This window comes from Leishmania donovani, chromosome 15 (assembly GCF_000227135.1).
Source record: "Leishmania donovani BPK282A1 complete genome, chromosome 15".
Classification (NCBI taxonomy): Eukaryota; Euglenozoa; class Kinetoplastea; order Trypanosomatida; family Trypanosomatidae; genus Leishmania; species Leishmania donovani.
The window spans coordinates 470227-492179 of NC_018242.1; the positions used below are offsets into that span (position 1 = coordinate 470227).

The window sequence follows — 21953 nt, forward strand, 5'->3', positions numbered from 1 at the left end:
GTATGCTTGATCGCTGGAAAGAGAGAGAGAGTCGGCGGGGCGGGGCGTGACCTCTGCACAGACACACACACAGACACGCACACACACGGACACACACGGACACAGAGCGGCAGACACAAAGAAAAAAAATGCGATGCCGAACGATAATGATCTCTTAACGGAGAGCAGGAATCAACTTTCGCGGGGCAGTGCGTGATGCAACGCGTTTGAGGGGGGCCAGTGGCGGAAGAGGGAGGCGTCGTGGACGGGAGTCGATGGAGCGGAGCTCGCAGGAACGCGGAGGGATGTGGCAGGGCTGCGCGCGCGGGCCATGTGCGCATAAGCCTCTTCCATGCACCGACAGGTACACTCGTAGCCACGTACTGGCAGGGCTACCAAAATAGCGAGAGAGGAAGGGGGAGGGCTAGGAGTGCTGAGGAGGGCCCGTTCAACTGCCATCTATCAGCACATCCACGTGAGATGCTACCGTTGGGGAAGAGGTGCAAGGCGTCGACGGCGCTGCCCTTGTGTATCTTCTTTGCGCGCACGGTGCGCGGCTGCATACTCACACATAATTTATCTGACTTCGGGTGTCGCCGACGAGAAGACGCGAACAAAACCCCTCCGAAGGGGCAAGAGGAAGGGAGGGTGTCGGCGTGTCGATTCGGAGGCGGGCACTCGATGAACGGCACGGAGGGTGGTGGTGGTGGTGGGACTGGTCACGACACGCACGCACCCATGTGCGTACGCGTGGGCGCAAGCGCCCAGCCAGACGGGGGGTGAGCGAACGGAAATGCCAAGACGGCAGCAGCAATACCAAGCAAGAAAGAAGAAGAGCAACAACACGAGAGACACACGCACGCATCTGTCTAGGGGGGCCGCGCTACGCTCGCCGTCGCTGGCCCCCGCGGTGAGAAAGACGACACCTCGTCCAGCAGCAGACTTACCCGCCACAGCATCTTGCGCAGCAGCACCTCTACATTCACATCGTCGCAGCCGCTGCTGGCGCGGTGCCCGGACGAGCTGGGCGAGAGTGGCGTGTCAAACCACACTGTGGCATCGTGGTTCACCGGATCGCCTTCCGCCTCGGCTTCGTCCTCCGTTGGCCACCGAGGATTGCTGCACTGCTTCGAAAGCGGCGGCGATGCTCGCATCGAGAGCGGGTTGGGCTTGCCCTGCCTTGATTGCGAAATTGTCACGGGCGTCGTACAGGAAGACAGCGGACGTGGCAGCTTGGCAGGAGAGGTGCTGACTCCAGTGCTGCGGTGGTGCTGTGGGGACACCGTCACAGTGGTGGCCACCTCCGAAGTGCTGTTGGCAGACGCAGGCGAGGGCAGGGCAGAGCTGAGGGAGCTCTGAAGGGTCGTGAGTTGCGTCGCGCTCTGCGGTGGTGTGGCTTGGACGGTCGTGATGGGGGTGGAGGACGGCGCGTGATCGAAACCGTCCTGCACCCCAGTGATGGAGCCACCACTCTTTCGCCGACACTGGCGCCGCCGCACCTGCAGCTGCGACAGCACATCCTGCAGTGATGCATCGATGCGCTGCAGATAGGTGAAAACCATCGAGTCAGCTTCGGAGGCGAGGTTGCTGAAGGGCAGCGCGTCTCCTACTTCGGCGCCGCGACGGCCTTCGCTGGCGCTTGCGGCAGCGTCGCCACTTCTGGCGGGGCGTCGCTCCGAGACCGGCTCGTGAGTCGCGGAGAGGGTCTCGGCCGTGAGGTTGGACGTGCTTTGCGCCGATGAACGCCGCGAAAAGCCCGAGCGCATCGAGCCGAAGGCGGCGCTGGTCAGGTCGTCGTCGTCGCCGTCATTGCCCTCGCGACTCACGGAGGCGCCTGCCGCTCGCCACCGCTGACCATCTCCTTGCTGCTCATCGGCCACCATCAGGTAGACGCTGCCCTCGTTGCTCGGCGGTGCTGTGAGGTGGATATTGCTCATGTTGCCACCTCCCACCCCGCCCCGACCGCCTCCAGCAACGTGGCGCCGCCGCTGCTGCCACACGGCTCGCGCATTGCTCGTCGAGAAGGTGGGAAAGACCGGCGCCGGCGCTACCACCGCCACGTTTGCGTAGTTCTGCTGCAGCAGAGTGCTGCTGCTCGTTTCACCCGCCACGCCGCCCGTGACGCTGCCGTCTGCGGAGGCGACGCTTGACCACGTGGCGAGACTGACCCGAGAGGCCGAGACAGGGCCGCCGGCCATCGACCCAGTCGATTTTGTGACGCCAGTGTGGGGGGAGAAGAGCGGCGCCGACGACCCATCCTCCACCACGAAAAACGACTGGTTTGTTATGGGTGGCCGCGCGCGACGCTGGCGGTGCGATGACGCGGCAGCCCCCACAAGCGGTACGCTGTCGCCGCGCGGCGTCATGCTGGTGGTGCCGTCGTCCGAGGTGTACGAGGCGGAACCCAGCTGGCTCAAGACAGGGTGAGTGGAGCGAGAGGCAGCCGTGGGCGCCGCCCCGGTGGACAGCGGCTTCGGCGGTGGTGACTGCGGCAGCGGCAACGTAGTCCCGCCGTGCTGCACCCCACTGTTGCCGCCTTCGATCGATGCCGGCTCGCCCGGTCCACGCGCTTCCAGCGGACTTCGCGCGGAGGGGCTGCGACTTATTGCCCCGCCCCGCCGCCGCGATGGCGTCTTCGGTACGTCGCCGCGGTCCTCGCTTTGCCCTGTCACCGCGAGTGGGCTGGCCACGCCGACCACGCGGTCGGTGCGACACTCCCCTTCTCTGTTGCTGCTCAGCGTCGCGTGACTTCGCCCACTGCCAGACCCCTCCGCACGCAGAAACGTTCTGGAGGGCAGCTGTACCATGCTGCCAGCGCTGCTGGCCGTCTCGACGCACGCCGCGTTGCTCGTGTGCCAGTTCGCGGCGAGGTTGCTGAGGAAATCATTCGCCGCGCTGTTCAGCACCTCGTCCATGTTGGTGCCCATAAAGCTGATGTTCCTGTTGAAGCCGAAGAAAGAATAGTTGCCCGGCGGCTGCGTGAAGGACGCGTTGGCGAGGCCTGCGGCACTGCTGGGGCTCAACACGTGATCGTTCGCGTCACCAAGGGCGGGGAACGGCGCGCGCGAGGCGGCGGTGGCTTCGGTCGCCGCCGCTGCGGCAACTCCAGGGCTGCCTTCAGCGGAAGCGTCGTCTCCGTGCTGTTCGCCCTTGTTGTTCAGCAGCGCCGCCACACTCATCATGCTCGAAAGCCGATCAAACGGCACGATGTTGCCGGCCTCATCCAGCCGCACGTTGCGGCGCCGACCAGGAAAGCTGGGGGTATAGCCAACGGCCTCGCTGCCAGTTGGCCGTGGCCCCTTGCGAGCTGTCGTGGCAGTGCCCGTCAACCGTGCAGTGCCGCCTTGATGCGCGGGCGCCTCGCTGCGTGCGTCGGCCTCGTTAAGCGCGCGGCCACTGCTGCTGCTGCTGCTGTTGTCCGACGACGTCGCGAAGAAGTCTTTCTCGGCACTGTTTGTGGTGGTGGTGGTGCTGTCGGGGCAGCATCGCTGATGCGAGGGCTTCCGCATTGGCGGTGTCAGTGTTGCTCGCGGACGCGACCGCGTCTTGGAGCGCTTCTTCGGGGTCGGGGAGAGGTCATACGCGCCCTCCGTTTGTGGGTTGCGCGCGTCCGGCTCGGCCTCGTCGTTTCCGCCAGCGACGCCTGTGACGGGGTCGCGGTGCGCACCTTCGCCACCCGCGGCCGTCATTGCCTTCGAATTTGCACTCAGCTGTGAAGACGACGAGGATGAGCTCGTGGAGAAGTCCCACTTGCGCAGGTAGCGCGTGAAGGTCGATGCCGCTTGATTCAAGCTGCCGTCCGTGGAGGTGACTGTGTTGACCAGTGGCGCCCCCGCGCTTGCCCCGGCAGGCCTCGCGCCATCGGGGCTCTCGGAGGCGCCGCCCGCGGCCAGCGCCACTGTGCCGCTGCGTCGTGTGACGTCCTTGTCGGACTCGTCCTCGTTTCCCGCCGCTACCGCTGCGGTTGCCGCTGCCGCTGTTGTGACTGCTGCACCCGGGCGCCGCTTTTCGCGAGTTGCCTCCTCGACCTCCGCGGCAGGCGCCGCGTTCAAGAAGACCGTCGACATCGGTTCGCTCGCGTTGTCGCTGGAGCTGCTTCTGGAGCTGAAGAAGTCAGAGGCGAGCCGACTCACCTTGAGGCGGTTACGCCGCTTCTCTAGCTTTTCTGCCTCTTCGGGCTCCTGGAAGGCGACAAACTTGTTCAGCACGTGCAGCAGCTGCGCCCGCTTCAGCGCCATCACGGCGGAGTTGCGGTCGCTATGCGTCGAATCACTAAAGAGGCTCATCTGCAGCAGATCCTGCGCAGTAGCACGCTGGCTTGGGTCGGGGTTCAGGCACGCGGAGACGAACTCCACGATGGAGGGGTGGCATTTGAAGAGCGGCGACAGGTCGGGGACGTCCGTCAGCGACGTGATAAAGGTTGTCAAGCCGGCGGGCCCCTTAATCGTCTTGATGTGCGCAAAGGGCGGCTTGTTCGTTGCCATCTCCATCGCGACACAGCCGAGTGACCAGATGTCGGAAGGAAAACTGTAGCCGATTTTGTTGCCATCCTCGTCCTCTTCCCCGGCCGACATGCACTCGGGCGACATGTAGAGCGGACTGCCTTGCATCACGTACAGCAGCTCCCCCTCGTTCACCGTCCGCGCCGTGCCAAAGTCACCGATCTTGCCCTTGCCATCATTGCTCAGCAGCACGTTGGCTGTCTTGATGTCACCGTGGACGTAGTGCTGCGAGTGTATGTACGCAAGCCCCTCCACTACGTCTCGTAGCAGCGCCCGAAGCTCCGCGTACTCGAGCCGGCCCTTTGTTTTGAGGAGCGACTGCAGTGTGCCGCCGCCGGCGAACTCCATAAACACCCGAATCACCTTCTGCTCCTTGCTCTCCTCGCAGTAGAAGTAGTGGATGATGTTGGGGTGCTGCAGGTTGCACATCGTGCTGATCTCCTGCACAAACTGCTCAATCTTCGCGTCGTTATTGCCCAGCCGCATCTCCTTCACGGCCATCTTGCCGCCCGTCAGCACATCGTACGCCTCATACACCTCCCCAGAAGACCCTTTCCCGAGGAGGGCGCCGTGACGCCAGGCACCGCGGCTGTTGCGCGCCAGCGTCTCACGTGTCTGCTCAATGCGCAGTCTTTCCAGCTTCACGACGGCCGACTTCTCCTCTGCGCGACGGATCGCCTTCATGGCCTGGACCGGGGTGCATGGCTTCTTTAGCGTGATGAAGCCGGCCGCCGCATACGTGTCGCTGCTGACGAGGTCGAAGTTCGTGGAGGTGATGATGACGGCCATGTGCCGCAGCATCTCGCGCAGCCGCGTGATGGGGTCGCGCTCGTGCAGGAAGGTGATGGCGGACTGCTGCAGGTCAATGATGAGAATATCGGCGACCCCGACGAGGCCCACGATGTCCTCGAAGGTGAAGGCAGTCAGCACAGCGTGGTGGCGCTCCCACAAAAATGAAGACAGCATAATGCGGTGAGTCGGCGTGTCCTCGGCGAGGCAGGTGGTGTAGCTGAAGTTCGGTTGCCCAGACACCGTGGCGACGGTCCCGGCCACCGACATGTTCGACAGCCCACTGCTCTCGCCCGCGGGGGTGTTCACAAGCGACACACTAAAGGCAGCAGCTGCTGCGGCTACAGAGGTGGGAGGTCCGACACCGCTGCTCATCCCCGCCAGCGATGCCAGCTGACCTGCGCCGGCGGAGTCGGCCAAGGTGCTAAGCGACTCTTCTATGGAGGCATTCTCGGCGTCCTGCTCGCTCGCCGGCATAAAGGGGATGAGAAAGGCGATGTTCGAGTCTTGCGGGTTGCGGAGCATGCGCAGCGTGCCGCCCTGGTCCTCGACGGCGCGCTGGACGCGGCGCAGCTTGCGCCGCAGCCGAGGCTGCAGGGTGCTTCGCAACGCCATTGACGCCTCCGCGTCGTTGTCGCTGTCGTCGCCGCTGCCGTCGCCGCTGTCGTCGTCGACGCTCATTGTGGTGACGGAGTCGCCGTGCTTCTTCAGCGGCGAGTCGAAGAACTGCGCGATCGCCTTCGGCATGCCGTCGCCGGTCAGGTTGAAGTTGATCACCAGAAACTCAAGCCCGTTTTTCTCTGTGACAGTGATCATGATGGTGATGATGCTGCCGCCGGGGTCGCTGTACTTGAGACACAGCTTCATGGCGTAGCGCAGACACTCCGGCAACAAGTTGGCGTCGAGGTAGGCACGCTCTGACGGGAGCCCTTCGAAGCGCTGCCGCACGGAAATGCCGCGGCTCACGCACTCGCTGCCAAAGTCCATGAGGATGTGTCCCATCATTTGCCGGATGTTGACCACACGCAGCCGCTCCGTTGACACCGTCATGGCGCGGTAGGTGGACTCGAAGTTGTTGAGAGTCTCCGCGATGCACTCCAGCCGCTCCTCGAAAGTCTGCGTGCCATCCGCCAGAATGGCGCGAATTTGGCCAGAGAGCCACTGCGGCTGCTCCAACATCTTCTGTGGCCCCTCTTTGACCTCCTCGCCGAAGCCCAGCACCACCTCCGCCGCGTTGCCGCCGGCCGACACGACAGGCGGAACAATCGTGAGCCGGACGGTCGTCTTCGTGAGACCGTCGCTGCGGGCGAGCGTGAACTGGATCGACTTGGTGCTCGGCCGCTTCAAAAATGCCTCCGCCTCGCCGGCGTAGTTGCGTGCGGCGTTGACAGCCTTGTACATGCACTGCTGCTCCCGCTCCGAGAGAAGGAAGGAGTAAATATTCTGCCCCACCGCTTCCCCCGCCGAGTAGCTCGTCAGCCTCTCCAGCACGGAGTTCCAGTACATGATGAGGCCATCCTCGCGAAGGGCCAACACGGCCACATCCTTGCCCGTGATCGGTGCAAACGGAAACCGCAGCATCGCCTTGGGCAGCTCGGCCGATCCCCGCGCTGCCGCCCTGCGTTGCCCCTGCGCGTTGGCACCGTTCCCGGCGGCCGAATCGCTGTTGGCGACAACACCACTAACACCGCCAGCTTTGCCGGCAGTATCACACTTGCCGTGGAGTAGCGGCAGCGGCGCACTTAGCAGCACCTCTCCGTGCGGATCAATGTCCCCGATCGCTGTCCGCTGATCGCGCGAGGCAACGCGGCGATGCTTGCGCGACGACTCGATGCGGTTGAGCTCGGTGCGCACGCTCTCGTCCGCCACCTCGGCGACGTAATACTTTTCGTAGGTGGACGAGGTGGCGACAAACTCCTTCAGGCGGTCTTGTATAGGCCCAATAATAAGCTCGAAGTGCTCGCGGCTGATGCACGCCGTCCGAACCTCGCGCGACGTCGCTACAACATCTGCCACGGTGAGGTGGTTGAAGAGGAACTCGAGCTCGCCGACGACGTCGCCGTCGCGCAGGCGCACCACCTCGACTCGGCGGCCACTGTTCCGCCCAACCACCTTCACCTCACCCTCAATGATAAAGTGCATGTAGTTCCCAGGCGATCCGAAGCGGATGATCGTCTTGCCGCGCTGGTACACCCGCGTCTCAAGCGCCTCGGCAATCTTCATGCGCTCAAAGTCCGGCAAGCACCGCAGGAAAGGCACGCTCATCGTCAGCTTCTCAAACTTGCGCCGCTTCTGCAGCGCGCTCGTCATGACAGCGCGGTGGTAGCTCGCCTCATCCAGCGTGTAGAGCACGCACCGTGTCACGCACCGGACAGTTGCGGCGCACATGGCCTGCTTGTACATGAGCTCCAACTCGCCAAAGGTCCCGCCCGGCTGCAGCGGGCCGAGCGACTTGCCGTTCTTGATGGCTTCGCACGTGCCCTCGCCGACGAGGTAGAGCTTCTCCGTCGTCGCTTGACCCTGCTCCAAGATGGCCGCGCCGGCCGCATGCACCTCCTTGTCCATCGCCTTTAGGACGCTCTCCAGGGTGTCTGCCTCGAGAGAGGAGAAGCTGTGGCAGCGGCGCAGTAGTCGCCGCAGCTGCTGCTCTTCCGCCGAGGTCTTGGGCACAACGCGCAGCGGCGGCAGCGCCGTAGCCGGCGAATCTTCGCCGATCATCGGCGGCGCCATGCATGGCGCCGCCGATACCGCGACACGCCGACCTCGGCATTGACTGCCAGTTGGAAGTCCCGGCGATTCGCGCAGCGTGGGGGTCGCGTCGCTGAGCTGGGAGGCGCTGGCCGCCATGAAGGCCGACAGAGGGTCGTCCTGCTGCTTTGATTGCCGCTGCTCCTCCTCGCGCGTGCCGAGAGACGAGCGGGAGTTGAAGGAGGTGTCCAATGGCCCAACGAGGCCGCGCGTGGATCTGTTGTACGGGGCCACATCCTCCGACGGCTGCGCTGACGATGGGGACTCTTGCGCACTGGGCGACGTCGCGCCTCGCCGCGAGTGCAGAAAGGAGAGACCGGCGAGCGTCTCGAGGCTGGTGGCATCTCGGCGCGACACGGCGCTCGAACGCCGACGCTGCATCGTGCTCATCGAGGCCACCGTGCTCTGCGATGCGTTTGTGTACGATGCTACGTCGCGCGACGACCCCGTACACGTCGTGGCACTGACATTCACCGGCGTCTCGTTCGTCCCTTGCGCCTCCAACGCGCGAGCGATACGCATCAGCGTTTCCTCGGCGTCCACATCGCGAAGCAGGTGGATGATGTGCTCCTTGAGGATGCTGTTGTTCTCTGCTGGTTTCAGCAGGCTCGTGAACTCGGCCAGCGCGATGGAGCCGTTGGTGAGGAACGGCTCCTCCTCTCCCTCATTCTCACCGCCGCCGTCGTTGTCATCGCCAGCGCGCAAGCTTGACATAGCCGCCGCGAGCGTGGGCATGACCTTCACTGCTACGGAAAGCGGCGCAGAGGCTGCGCTGCTCCTGTTCGTGATCGCACTTGCCTGCTCGAACGGCGACGCCTCCGTACGCAGCGGCGGCAACATATCGACCGTGCCACGGTCAGCGTCGGCCTTCGCCCTGTCCGCCGGCTGCTGCTGCTGCTGCTGCTCTCCACTGAGGCGACGTCCTGCAGGGTCCATCGCTGTGCTTGCTTATGCACGTTCACGGCGCAGTTCACGTTGCCCGCAGTGACGAGGTGAGGGAGACGTTGACAGTGCTGCGTATGGGCAGAAGCGTCACTTCACGGCTGCTCTCGTGCCGGCGGAGGGGGAAGGCGGGAGAAGAAGAACGCAACAAACGCAAGACAACACGACACCGCACACACACGCACACAGAGGGAGCAAGAATGCGGACACCAGTCGCCGCGCCTCAGAGAATCACGGCTGCTTTCGCGCAATGCTGTGCAGAGAAAACTGGAGAAGAGGGCACAGAGCACAAGCACGGGAAAGGAGAATCACGTAAGCGACGATGTTTCTTCGCTCGCTCTCTCTCGCACACTCGTTGCGACGATGCACGGGATGGTGGGGAAGCGGCGGCGGCAGCGGCGGCGGGGGGGGGGAGCAAGGTGGCAGGCAGGCACACGCGTTTGGCAAGACACACAGAGAAGAAAGAGCACAAGCACAGGGGCAGGGCGCCAGGGCGCACTTGATGAAAGGAAACCACAGCGACGGGAGAGAAGGCGGAAAATGTTGTCTTGATCAACACAACACACAACACAAAATGGGATGAAGGCAGCCAACAAAAATACACCTTCCACTCTGCACAGGGCGGCAAGCAACGCACACAGGAGAGCCAGTGCCCGTGTGCGTGCGTGTGTGTGCCAGAGAAGGAGCCGCTGTTCCTACACCTTTGCCCGCCGCCGTAACGGCCGCGCAGACACGCACTCGTGATGGACGAGTGCGGAGGCAGAGGGAAGAGAAAGGCCGAGGGCGCTGGGTTGGCAGGAGAAGAGAGAGAGAATGATACTAGATGGATGCTCATGCGCGTGTGTGCTGCGCTTCACGCACGCGTGAGAGAGAGAGAGAGCGGGGGTAAGTAAGCGAGCCGAGTAACGCTCGCCTCAACGGATATGTACTCACCAACAGCTGCAGTTCCTCCGTGTGCCTCACACACCCGTTCGCGCACTCACGCCCACGCACATGCACAGATAGACGCGTGCGCTAGTGGAAGCCTCGCGAACGAAGCGGCGCGCGCTCGTTTTACTAGCAGTCCTGCACAGGCGTTGGTGAGCAGCCACAGATCTAGCGCTTGGCGACAGCGCTCAATCGTGTCTTCCTCTTGCTGCGCGCGCGTGAGAACGGCGCCGGGGATGGTGTAGGGAGGAGGAGTGAGTGTGGATGACGAGCCGGAGGGATACCGTCGAGTCTCCCCTTGCTTTTTCCGAGAACCATATGCTTCTATGCCTGCGCACGTGCCTGCAGGGGCAGGAGGGGGGGGGGCAGAGTGTCTCTGTTCGTCCGTTTTCTGGTGTTTTTATGGGTTCGACTACACATGTGCGTGCCAGTTCGCCAAATGCCTGAGAGACGGTCTCGAGCGTGTTGCCGTTACTTCTTTTCTGTTTTCGGGGTTGAGGGGGGTGAGGAGGGGGTAGGAGGGGAGTTCTACCCGTTGTCCGCCACGTCCTTTAGCTCTGCAGTTGCGCATGTGCGCGGAGGCATGGAATCGAGAGCACGCACGGGAGGCGGCGGCAGCAGCACCAGCGGCAAGGGGGCCATGCGGGGGGAGACGCGCAAAACACGTGGATGCGCAGAAAGGAAAGCATGTCGACAGTGGCGTCGAAAAAGTCATGCGGGAGGAAGTTGACGGAGAGACAGTGGCGCGTGCATATGTGTGATGGTCGCGGGGGAGATGAGATAGAGAGCGGTGGGGCGCATGTGGGCGTGTTGGACCGCTCTCACACGGCGATATCCAGAGTTACTCCCCGCTTCCTCACCGCTACGAGACTGGTATCGAGAGAGAGAGAGTGGAGGGCGGCGACGCGGGAAGCGGGGAGCAGCGGGAGTGCCGCCCCCTCCTGCCCCCTTCTCCTTTCGCTCTGCGTTGTCGCACCACCGCCGTGAGAGAGACACATCCACCCACCCATGCACATACACACACACACACATATACACATAGACAAGGCTAGGTACAGTGCAAATGTCTGTGGGAACCGCTCCGGCGCCCGTCGCTTGTGTGTTGTGCGCCTCTGTCTGTGTGTCTGCACGCATGCCATATATGCCAGATACTGGTAAGTGCGAAGAAATTATCAAAGAACGAAAAATAAACGTGCGCACACACACATGCGGAGAGGGGTGGGAGAGGATGCAGACAACGACGTCTCGCATCCTCATACACCCCCTCCGATGCGCATGCGTCGGTACCGCTTTCCGGGAGAACGCTTTTCCCGTGCGCAGGGACCCCACTCTACTCCACATTCGTCCTCCCCTTCCCCCTCGCCTCGTGCTCTCTCTCTCTCGCGCGCGCGAGCCAGCAGCTCGCTATGGGCGACACGACGCACATACACACATGCCCACAGAGAGGCGGCAGCCGCGCGCGCGAGAAGAGAGGATGATAGGCGACTTGGCTTCCGAGAAGATGAAGGTGGGCAGGAGAGAAGCAGGACCGCCGCCGTGTCACACGTCACAGCTCGCAACGCGTCGATGAGGTTAGTCGAACAGACCGAAGCCCATGTCGTCGTCGGCCTCCTCCTCGGGCTCGTCCTTCTTCGTGGCGGCGGCAGCCGGGGCCGCATCACCCGCAGCGGAAGCAGCGACGCCAGCAGCGGCACCAGAGCTGGCCGCCGGCATCGCGCTCATCTTCGCGGCGCCCTCCGCGATCAGGGTGGCCACGTCGCGTCCCGTAACGCTCTCCATCACAAAGGCGAGGGTGGCCTGGTCGACGTCGACGTGGACGGCCTTGCAGATGGCCTCCACGTCCGCCTGAGACGGGGACGCCTTGCTCAGGGAGGCCAGAGCGTACGCGGCGAGGTACTTGGTGGACATGATGGCGAGTGTGCGACTGCGTAGAACGAGACAGAAAGCTTTAGTCCACGTCGACACCCGAGCGGCGATGGGTGGCATGCATATATATATATATATATACGTGTGCGCGTTGTGTGGTTGACACGGATGCGTGCAGGAGGGGGGGGGGAAGACGTTCGGTAGAGTTGTGGGCGTATGAGAAACAGTAGGAAAGGTTCGTGTAAAGGCATACATGCATAGGCGTGCACACATGGCAGGCCAGCTATGTGGTAAGGGCGGGGCCAGAGTGGGGGAGGGAGACGCACCACCGGGTGCCACACTGCCAAGAGAGACAGACAGGCATGCGCCGACTGCTCGCCATCCGTTCTATGCCCTTCCGCCAGCACCATCATCACTCTTTCCCGCCCCCGCCCACGGAGACTATTAACGTCTCTCTCTCTCGCTTTCATCCTTTTCGCTTCGCCGCTGCCACCTCCTCCTCCCCGCATGGACGACAGGGCTGCACGAAGAAGGGGGATCGACCCATCAACGCGTGCATCGCTCGCTCATCTCACAGCTTTCAGTGTGTGCGTGTGCGTGCGCCTACCCGCCCTCCTCTTCCTCCATTCCGCTATCCGCCGCACATATGCTTGTCGAGTGCTCGCTTTCACTTCGCGCGTGCTTGGGCGTGGTGGATGCATGTGAGAGAGACAGAGAGGGCCGCGTAACACGTCCTTGAAGGGCTGCCTCCGCTGTTGTGAGCACCATCCGTGCCATCCGCATCCCTGTTGGCCTCCCTACACAGACACCGTAGCACCATCTCGGTGGCGTTTTCCGTGTAGTTAAGACGACAAAAAAAAATGAGTGACACGCCCGCAGAAAGAGAGACGGCCGCCCCCCTCTTCGGTCACGGAGCCGCGCATGCCCGTTTCGTGTGCTTCTGTCATGCCGCGAGGGAGCGACTGGACGCACGCGAGGTCACGCAAGAAGAAACTTTACCGAAACAGCAAGCCCCCCGCACCCACCCTTACATGCACAGCTCGCAACGCGTCGATGAGGTTAGTCGAACAGACCGAAGCCCATGTCGTCGTCGGCCTCCTCCTCGGGCTCGTCCTTCTTCGTGGCGGCGGCAGCCGGGGCCGCATCACCCGCAGCGGAAGCAGCGACGCCAGCAGCGGCACCAGAGCTGGCCGCCGGCATCGCGCTCATCTTCGCGGCGCCCTCCGCGATCAGGGCGGCCACGTCGCGTCCCGTAACGCTCTCCATCACAAAGGCGAGGGTGGCCTGGTCGACGTCGACGTGGACGGCCTTGCAGATGGCCTCCACGTCCGCCTGAGACGGGGACGCCTTGCTCAGGGAGGCCAGAGCGTACGCGGCGAGGTACTTGGTGGACATGGTGTAGCGAAGATTCTGAAGTAAGCGATCGTGGGAGGAAAAGTGCGTGAGAAGACTCGGGGAGCCGCAGAGGAACAGTGCTGGGCAAGATGGGAGGGGCGGGATCGAAAGGGAGAGAAAAGCTACGAGTGGCGGGTGTATGCGGTGCCAGAGGTGAATGGGTAACGATGGTGGATGGTGGTGGTGGGTGCAGGTGCATGTGCCACGTACTAGTAGAGAGACGACGCGGCATGGGATGGGATGGCCGGAGCACCGAGAGAGAGAGGGCGAATCACTTCAGTGACGTGCATGCGGTGTGGATCATCGACTACGTTCACCCCCCTCCCCCACCGGAAGCATCGACATGCGACGCATGGTGGGCGAGGAGGGGGAGAGATGGAGGTGCGGCGCCGACCGGGGCGGGGTGGCATGGCAGATCGCCTTGCGCAGCGGAGCTTCGCGCGCGCCTCTCTTGATTCGGTGTTTTCTGTCTTCTTACGTGATTGTTTGCCATCGGTGTACGTGACAGCAACAACAACGGCAGCAGCAGCAGCAACGCCTTCATCACGGCCATCATCATCACCGTTGACGAGAGAGTAAGAGACGGAGAGGTGAGTGGCACTGCGCTTTCCGTCAACAGTCCTCTTCGCAGAGTCCACCGCCGACGACGACGGTCCGGTCGGTGGGAAGAGACACACACACACGAACACAAACAACAATAGGAAAGGACGAAGCTGGGCAGCCGACATGCAGACTGCCAACGAGCAGCAAACAACAACAGGAGCCCGACGGGAGCGGTAACATGAATACATAGGCGTACAAAAAATGCAAGGAGTATCCACCACCAGGGTCGGGCATGACGGCCATCCCCGTCATCCGGAGGGGAGGGGGGGGGTCGGGTGCCCTTCTCCCTGTGCGCACGTCCGCTGTGCTATTCCACTCCGGCCAACATACTTGGTGGGGTGCTGAGAAAGTACGCTACGAGTGCTAGGGCGTCGTCGCTCTCCTGCTGCAGTTGCTGCCGCACCTGCTGGTCAACGCCGCCGCCCTGCTGGAGCCGAGTCGGAATGGCCCCCTGCGCATTGGCTGGACGGACAATCAGCACGGCGCTGAAGATGTGCGCCAAGAAGTTCGCGTCAAGTTCGTTGTCGCAGCTGTGCACCGGCCTGAGGAGATAGTTCAGCAAAGACATGACATAGATCCACACGTTCGCGTGCATCGTCGGCAGCTGACGCAGGAACTGCAGCGGGGCCTTGCCCTTGGCGCGTCCCGCGGCGAGGGCGGCGGTGTACTGCGCATAGGGCACTACCGGCTCGAGCAGGCTCTTGAGAAACGTCAGTAGACACTCCGCAGCGCAATGCACGTCTGTATCCACTGGCAGAGGCGCGTTCTTCGTGTCTAGTAGTTCCATGATGCGAGAGCACACTTCCTTGTCCGTGGTGCGGGTGAAGAGACCGCCCTCGCGTGGGTGCTGCGCGATGACGTGGGCGAGGTACCACAGCTCCTTCGGCACATGTGGCCGCACCTGGCGCACCACCTCCTCAAAGTCGGCCTTCTGTGCGTACGCCTCCACGCACGGCTTGTCCTGCAGGAGGGCAATGCTGTCCAGCCCGTTGCCGAAGACGCTCGGACTCAGCACACACTGGCACTCTACCGCCTGAACTGGGCCGTTGCGGCAGCAGCAGAGCAGCACAGAGGTGAGGCTGACACGACCGCGGCCCTGGTACGGACGCCAGGCGGCCAGCCACGTCATGCAGCGTGGGTCGATTGCCGTCTCGATAAGAACATCCTGCGACTCGCCTGGAAGGATGGCAAGCTCAAGCGGGGTGGCGCGCAGCCAGGTGCCTTCTGAGTAGTCCCCCTCGCGCTGCCGCACCACCCGCACGACAGCAACGCAGTCGCCGTTGTTCTGCACCGTGACCGTCTCCTGCGTCCCGCAGTGGTGGAAGCTTTGGGCCTGAAAGTTTACCTTCGACGTGCTCAGCGATATCTTCGCACTCGACGCCTGCGCCAAGCCGATGACGGCGGCCTTTTCCCGCAGCGCCGACAGCACCTGCGCCTTCTGCGCCGGCACCTCCACGCTAATCGGGATCCGCGCGAGCGCCTGTACAGGCTTGTGGTCGCTGCTGCGCACCTCCATGAGGGCGGAGAGGCGGTCCAGTCGAATGCGGGACTCCATCGACTTGCGACGCGACCACACGCATATGCGGTCCGTATAGCTGGGAACGCGGCGCTTCTCGCTTGTATCGTAGACGTCGGTGCCAACGTCGAAGCGGTAGGTGGGCATGTGCGTTGGTGTGAAGTTGATAAAGTTCAGCCACGGCGTGTGAGGGCTCTTCATCTCGGTTGCCAACTCGTCGTACTGCAGCAGTTCGCTGAACTGCCCCGCGTTCGCTAATTGCACGGCGGTCTCGTACGGGAGTCGGAGGCGGTAGTTCAGGTCTCCGGCCACGATGATGATGTCGTGGTCGCGAGGGTAGAGTTCGAGAAAGGCAGACTCATCCATTGGCATGCTTGCGCTTGCGCTGATCTGCATCTCGGCGCGACGGGCAGCGTTGAAGTCCATGCTCTTGAAGATGGTGTTGATGTCCTCGTTGCGCTTGCTCACGTTGGACTGCCCAGCTGCTAAATGGGCCGTAATGATGCAGATGGACGTGCGGTGAAGCACAAGATGAAAGCCCACGGCGCCCTTGTTGCCCATAGAGCCCAGCGCACCGGTGGCCACCGTCGCCGTGCTGGACTCCGACACGGCAGACAGCAGCGGCCGACGGATGAACACGCAGAGAAGCAGGCCGACAAGCTGCTTTGGTGGAAAGGCATAGTAAGGAGAGGCGTCTGCGCCACTAGATGAGGATGCCGCGGTGCTGTTGCTCCCATCGGCGCCGATAGCCGCGTTCAGGCCCGCCACCCATGGCGCGGAAGCCTCCGTCTCCTGCTTGAAGAGCGCCGTCGCACTCATGTCCACCTCCTGCAAGCCGACCACGATCAAGTCCGTCGGGCGCGCTGGTGCGCCGTCTGCGCCGCCACCGCCGCTGGTGAGGCAGGCGAGGCTGGTCAGCGGCAGCGCCGGTTTTTTGCACCCAACATTGAAGGTGGTCACGCACACGTTCAGGTCTTCCACTGCTGTGTAGTTCGCTTCGTAGTAGCCGATTTCCTGCTGTACCCACGCTTCCGCGGCCGCGGCGGGATCGGCAGTGGCGGGGGCGCTCGAGTTCGGCGCGAGAAAGCTTACCGGCGCGCGCCGGCGGAAGATGTCTGCCACGGTCTGCCACTCCGTGTTCGGGAACGCACGCGGGAGGCCGGGATACATGGCTGTCTGTGTATCCGGGCTTGGGGGAGGGCGAGGGCGACCGGTTGGTGATGGTGGCTGTGTCGATGACGGTCGAGGCAAGAGAGAGCGCAAGGAAGGGGCAAAGGTGAGCGTTGCTGCCCCTTCTCCCCCCGCCCCAATCTCTCCGTGCCTGTACGTGGGCGTGCCCTCGCAGGTGTGTGCAGGGTGTGGCTCAGCGACAGCGAGGAGATGGCGGAGCAAGAAGGGCTGGATGCGGAGGTGCACTGGCGCTACGTTGCACGAGTGTGCAGCGACGCATCAGCAGACGTAAGGCCGAGCGCACACGGACAGACAGAGAGAGGGCAGAAGGAGAGAAGAAGAGGAAGGGGATGGGGTAGAGAACGCGGCGATGAGTGTGATGCGTGACGGCCCACCATGGCCGGGGAGTGGCAGAGGGAGGGGAGGAGACGCACCATCCCAGTTGAGCTGCTGTCGCTGTGCACCCGTTTCTTTTTCTTGATGCCCTCCCCCTCCCTGCTCACTCCCGCTGCTGCACCTGCGCTGCCCTCGAGGGCGGTAGAGACATCTCCACGCGAATACGAACAGCTCCCAATGCAGTTGCGTGCGGGCTGCGCTTGCTCGTTGCCGGCGCACAAGACAGGAATGAGGGATGTATGACGGGCGCACCCGCACAAGTCGAGGGGTGGACGGTGTGCGAAGTGGTCCAACGGTCGTTGAGCTTGAGTTGCGATGGCGGTGCCGCACCACCGCAGCAGAGGCGTGCGACTGAGCACGTCATGGGAGACGGAGAGAATGCAAACGGGGTGAGCAAAAGTAGCGCAAACGAACGAAGCCCACGCGCACAGGGCCACAGAGACATGTTGGTGGGAGAGGAAGGGGGCCGAGACGCGGGCGACCTCCCCCCTCTCCACTCACTTCGACTGCACCGACGCGCCACAGACTCGTGGCGTGGAAACCGTTACCACGAGAGCCGCCACCACCAAGCGATGAGTCGACTCTATACTCCCCCCCTCCTGTCTACCCTCTGTCCTCCGTGTTTACAGCCTCTCTCGCAGACGCAACGGCAGCGAGGACGTGGAAGCGGTGACGGGGCGGCGGCAACAGCGCTACACGCACAGAGAGAGAGATAATAGCAGGCAAAGAACACGGCGAGGAGGTGGTAGGGCCCATCCTGGCACACTTGTCGGTTGCAGTGTGCGTGCAGATACGCACAAGCGGAGGAGGGCACATGCGAACACCCCTCCCCCGACACGCGTGGTTGCACGCAGGTCGACTGCTTTGCATCACTCTGCCGTCGAGGTCGCCTTCCGTTTCTTCTTGGCGGTGGGCAGCGCGTTCGGCTGGTACCATGCGTTGCCCTCCGCATCGACCGTGTACCAGCTTGGCGCCGGGCCGCGGTGCGACTGCAGCGTTACCACGCGACCTGCATCTCCGCCAGTGGCGGCAGGGTCGCGCTCGTGGCTGCCGCCAAGGGCTTTCGTGATGATGTCCACTTGCGCTGGCGTCAGCGAGCTTGGAAACACGACATCGATACAGAGGTACAGCTTGCCTTTCTTTCGATGCGCCACACCTTCAGCGGCCTCGCTGCCGTTATGGTTTGCATCGGCCGCCGCGCCGCCCCTCTTGCGCTCCTTCAGCGGCATGCCCTCGTTGTCCACAACAAAGACATGTTGTGAGTCGAAGAGGAAGTGCGGCACGTTACCATCCCGCAGCGGCGTCGCCAGACGCACGACACGGCCGTCGAGCAGCTCGATAGGGATCGAGAAGGCGTCGCGGAAGAGGCACCCAAGCGGCACGCGACAATTCGAAAGAAGTAGATCCGTGCTGTTCACTCGGCGGTAGTAGGGATGAGGCAGCTGCTCAATGACGACGAGGACGTCGCCGACGGCGTCGAAGCCAGGCAGCTCGTCACCTTGGCCGACGTAGTGCAACGCATCGCTGTCCTCCGTGCCTGGCTCGATCGAGACCTTGATCATCTTCTCTTCCACAACAACGCCGCGAGGGAGGGGGTCAGGCTTGTGGGTACCGGACAGCGGCGAGCGCTGGTGCGCGTCGTAGACCGGCCCGCACCGCGCACATGGCGACTGGATGGGGAGCTTGCCGAGGCCTTCGCAGCGGTCGCAGCGGCACTGCTGGTATGCCGTGAGGCCGCCGAAGTTGAGCGCCTTCGTGACCGTCTTGTTTCCCTTGCACTGCGGACACACTGGGCTTGGCCTGCCGCTCGACGTGCCGTGGCCGTGGCAGGAGGGACAGAGACGCCGCCGACGCACCTGCAACACTTTCACCGTGCCGCAGTAAAGCTCCTCGAGGGAGCACTGCAGCTCCACCAAGATGAAAGACGGCTTCGCTGGACGCTGCTGACGCGACGCGCCAGGGCCGCCACCGGAAGCAAATCCAAAGAAGGAAGAGAAGATGTCCATCGGGTCTATACCCGCACCAAAGCTGGACCCAAAGCCGCCACCCGGAACGCCACCGCTGCCGCCTGCCGCGCTGCCGAGTCCGTTGCGGCCGAACGTATCATACTGCTTACGCCGCTCCGCATCGCTGAGGATCTCGTAGGCCTCAGCCACCTTCTTAAACTTCTCGGCCGCCGCCGGGTCGCCGCTGTTCTTGTCGGGGTGATACTGGAGCGCCTTTCTGCGGTAGGCGGAGCGGATCTGCGGCTCTGTGGCATCCGGCGAGATGCCGAGCTCGTCGTAGAGGTCCGTTTCCTTCACCATTGCGTCGATGCGAGACAGCTACAAGAGGGAGGGAGGTCAAGATGTGAGCAGAGATCGCCAAGATGTATGCGCAAACGAAAAGCGAAGATGCTGGTGCGCGTGCGTGTACGCACGTGCTCGTGTGCAGCGGAGGCCCCTCCCAAACCAGTTACTTACGCAAGACACACACACACACGCACACACGCACGACCGGAGAGGAGGAATGATGATGGGGGGGGGGCGCTGACGAGGGAAGAGGATGAGGTTAGTTGTGTGCGTATATGTATGTAAGTGCGTTCGAGAAGGTGGGATGGAGACACGATGTTGGCATTGAGGGGGAGGGGGAGGATGACACACCGCACAAGTCCACCGGCGTCAGCCTAAGTTGAGGGTCCAAATCGAACGACGCCTTGTGTGTGTATGCGTGCGTGTGCCTGGTGAGGAAGACGGAGGTGGATCGATTCGCACTTCTTGCGCTTCTCTCGCTCCACCTCTGTCTCGCCCACGGATCTGCCGCACGCCGATTGCCCTCTTTCGCTCGCTTTTCTCAGGCTTCGTGTGCGCACAAAGGCGAGGAAATCACCGCGCTCGTTCATGCATTGCGTTCTTCTCCTCTTCCGCCCCGCAAATCGACTTTCGTGGAAGGGCCTGAAAGGAAGGCGGGGGGGGGGCGGCAAGAGAGACTCTGCCTCTCCCTCCCTCTTCTCCCTCGCCGCCCCTACAACAAAAAGACAAGGGCAAATGCCTGCGTGCATGGGCGGTGGCAACGTGCTGTGACAACACCAGGTTCCGGTGTGTGGACACCTCCTCCCCCGCCACATGCACACCGGGTATCCCCTCCCACCTTCGCATGAGTGCGGGGAGTTGTGGTCGACGGCGGTGTTGCGTACCGGCGAGTGTGCGCCTCAACTAGGGGGCATTCAGCTCCACGAAGCCCTCCTGCCTCCAGTGCTTCACTGCCTAGAGGGCAAATCGTAGTGTGGGCTGCACATGACATCCTTATCCGCGGAGGATGTGAGGAGTGCGAGGTTGTCAGCACGGAAGGCACGGTGCAGCGCTGGCGTCTTCGCTCGTCCCACACTCAGCGAGTCCACCACAAGGGTGAAGGGAGAAGGGCCCGGGGCCGATCCTTGCGGGACACTTCGCAGGCGTGTGCCCGTGTGGTGGCGTTCGTTGTGGGTCTGACGGCATGGGCGACTCGCCTTCCCTCCCGCGGTGCGCTTTAGGGGTTGTGGTGGCGGTGGTGGGGTCACACAGCGCGGCACTCTGCAGCCTGTGCGCCCTCGTTTCTTCGCCGCAGTGCCATGTCGAGGTGCCCTTATCGCTTGCACAGGTCAGGTGTTCGTCATCGGTCCACTCGTGTAGAATGGCCCCAACCTAGCCGGGTCGTCATCTTCGTGTCCCACGTCGGGCTGTGCGAGTTGGCGTCTCCTTCCAATAGCATAACGAGCGGGTGCGAAGTCGCTTCGTGCCCGGTATGGGGAGTCTCCCGTGGCCCCAAGATTTACTCCTCTGGTGTGTAGCTGGACGTGCAGCGCCTCCTTCCGGTAGGATCATCGCACCAAAGCCGGAGCGTCACGGCTGCAACCTTGTCTGTGGGAGCGGGGGGAGGGGAGGGGAAGACCGACACACCTGCGCGCATGTCCTGCTGCGTGAGCACGGAGCCGCAGCAACCATCCTTATCGTAGCTTGCGCAACACCCCGCATGCTGAAGGCCAGGGACACCGAATGTCATGACCGGCTTGCGGTGGGTGGTGCAACGCATCGCTCGGGTTGAAGGCAGACCTGCAGCGCGGGTTCGTGACGGAAGCGGGCCAACCAACACCGTGTGGTGTCGTGCAGCCCACTCGAATTCCAGTGCAGATAGCACAGGCTGGGCCCACGGATTGCGCTCCACATCACCGCAACGAAGCAGAAAACAGAATAAAGAGGTGGATGCGTACATGTGCTGCATCATCGACAATATTCGTAGCGAGGTGGTACGAGCGTCATCATGACCGCAGGTCTCTTCGGCACAGCGCCGGCACAGACCTGTCCTGCCGACACCAAGAGTCCTCAACCGTAGCCAAGGACAGGCGACCGGCTACTTCGCGTTCCCACAAAGCGGGGTGGGCACGGGGCCTCGGATGCCAGAGCGAAGTCGCCATGCATCATCGGAGCGCGTCGAAGCGAAACCAACGCAGAAGCAGAGCACCCCGTCATAATAAATCAACACACACACACACAACAGGTAAGAGGGAGCACGAGCGAGTCAACGGCGGAGGGGGGAGATCAACAGCAGTGCGCGGGGCACACACACGCACGCACACACGCACAAGCAAAGAGAGAGAGAGAGGGGGGGGAGGGTGGGAGGGAGAGGAAGAAGATAAGCCACACGAGGTGCTCGAGGTGGCGGAAAAGGATGATGGAGGAAAGCAGCGGGGCACAAGGTGGCCCACATTAAACCAAAAAAAAAAAGAAAAAGGCGCGCAATGCACAATATGCGGTGCAGGAACAGAAGACAACGAAACGACAGACTTGTCCTTGATGATGCCGCGGACCGCTCGCATGCACTCGAGTCGGACCGCGTGCCAGCATGCGTGTGCGAGCATCCTCACCGCCACCGATCAACATCCAAAATTCCGTTCAGATGCGTTGCTTCGCACATCAGTGGCGCTCGCGGATGGTCTGCGTCATGATGCTGAGCACGGTGCCGATCGTGCCACCGACGAGGATGGAGATGCCCATCAGAGTACCGGCAACGAAGCGCTTGCCGTCGTTGTCGATGCCCTTCGACTGCGGGCCAAGCACCAGCGCCATCGAGCCCACGTAGCCGTTCGAGAAGCCGAAGATGAC

General features: G+C 62.9%; 5 protein-coding genes across 5 annotated transcripts; all 5 read right to left on the minus strand.

The window, feature by feature from the left end:
• Nucleotides 1-848: 848 nt before the first annotated feature.
• On the minus strand, nt 849-8954 carry LDBPK_151180 (protein kinase, putative; the record flags this gene model as incomplete). The annotated part of the gene is made up of 1 exon (XM_003859592.1): nt 849-8954. One exon carries the CDS (start codon nt 8952-8954, stop codon nt 849-851), a length of 8106 nt encoding a protein of 2701 aa, XP_003859640.1.
• Nucleotides 8955-11459: 2505 nt separating this feature from the next.
• LDBPK_151190 (60S acidic ribosomal protein P2) lies at nt 11460-11795 on the minus strand (the record flags this gene model as incomplete). The annotated part of the gene is made up of 1 exon (XM_003859593.1): nt 11460-11795. One exon carries the CDS (start codon nt 11793-11795, stop codon nt 11460-11462), a length of 336 nt encoding a protein of 111 aa, XP_003859641.1.
• A 1017-nt stretch (nt 11796-12812) lies between these two features.
• LDBPK_151200 (60S acidic ribosomal protein P2) lies at nt 12813-13148 on the minus strand (the record flags this gene model as incomplete). The annotated part of the gene is made up of 1 exon (XM_003859594.1): nt 12813-13148. One exon carries the CDS (start codon nt 13146-13148, stop codon nt 12813-12815), a length of 336 nt encoding a protein of 111 aa, XP_003859642.1.
• A 910-nt stretch (nt 13149-14058) lies between these two features.
• On the minus strand, nt 14059-16437 carry LDBPK_151210 (inositol/phosphatidylinositol phosphatase, putative; the record flags this gene model as incomplete). The annotated part of the gene is made up of 1 exon (XM_003859595.1): nt 14059-16437. The coding sequence occupies one exon, from the start codon at nt 16435-16437 to the stop codon at nt 14059-14061; it is 2379 nt and encodes a 792-aa protein (XP_003859643.1).
• A 1265-nt stretch (nt 16438-17702) lies between these two features.
• On the minus strand, nt 17703-19139 carry LDBPK_151220 (hypothetical protein, unknown function; the record flags this gene model as incomplete). Its single annotated transcript, XM_003859596.1, has 1 exon — nt 17703-19139. One exon carries the CDS (start codon nt 19137-19139, stop codon nt 17703-17705), a length of 1437 nt encoding a protein of 478 aa, XP_003859644.1.
• Between the last annotated feature and the right edge of the window lie 2814 nt (nt 19140-21953).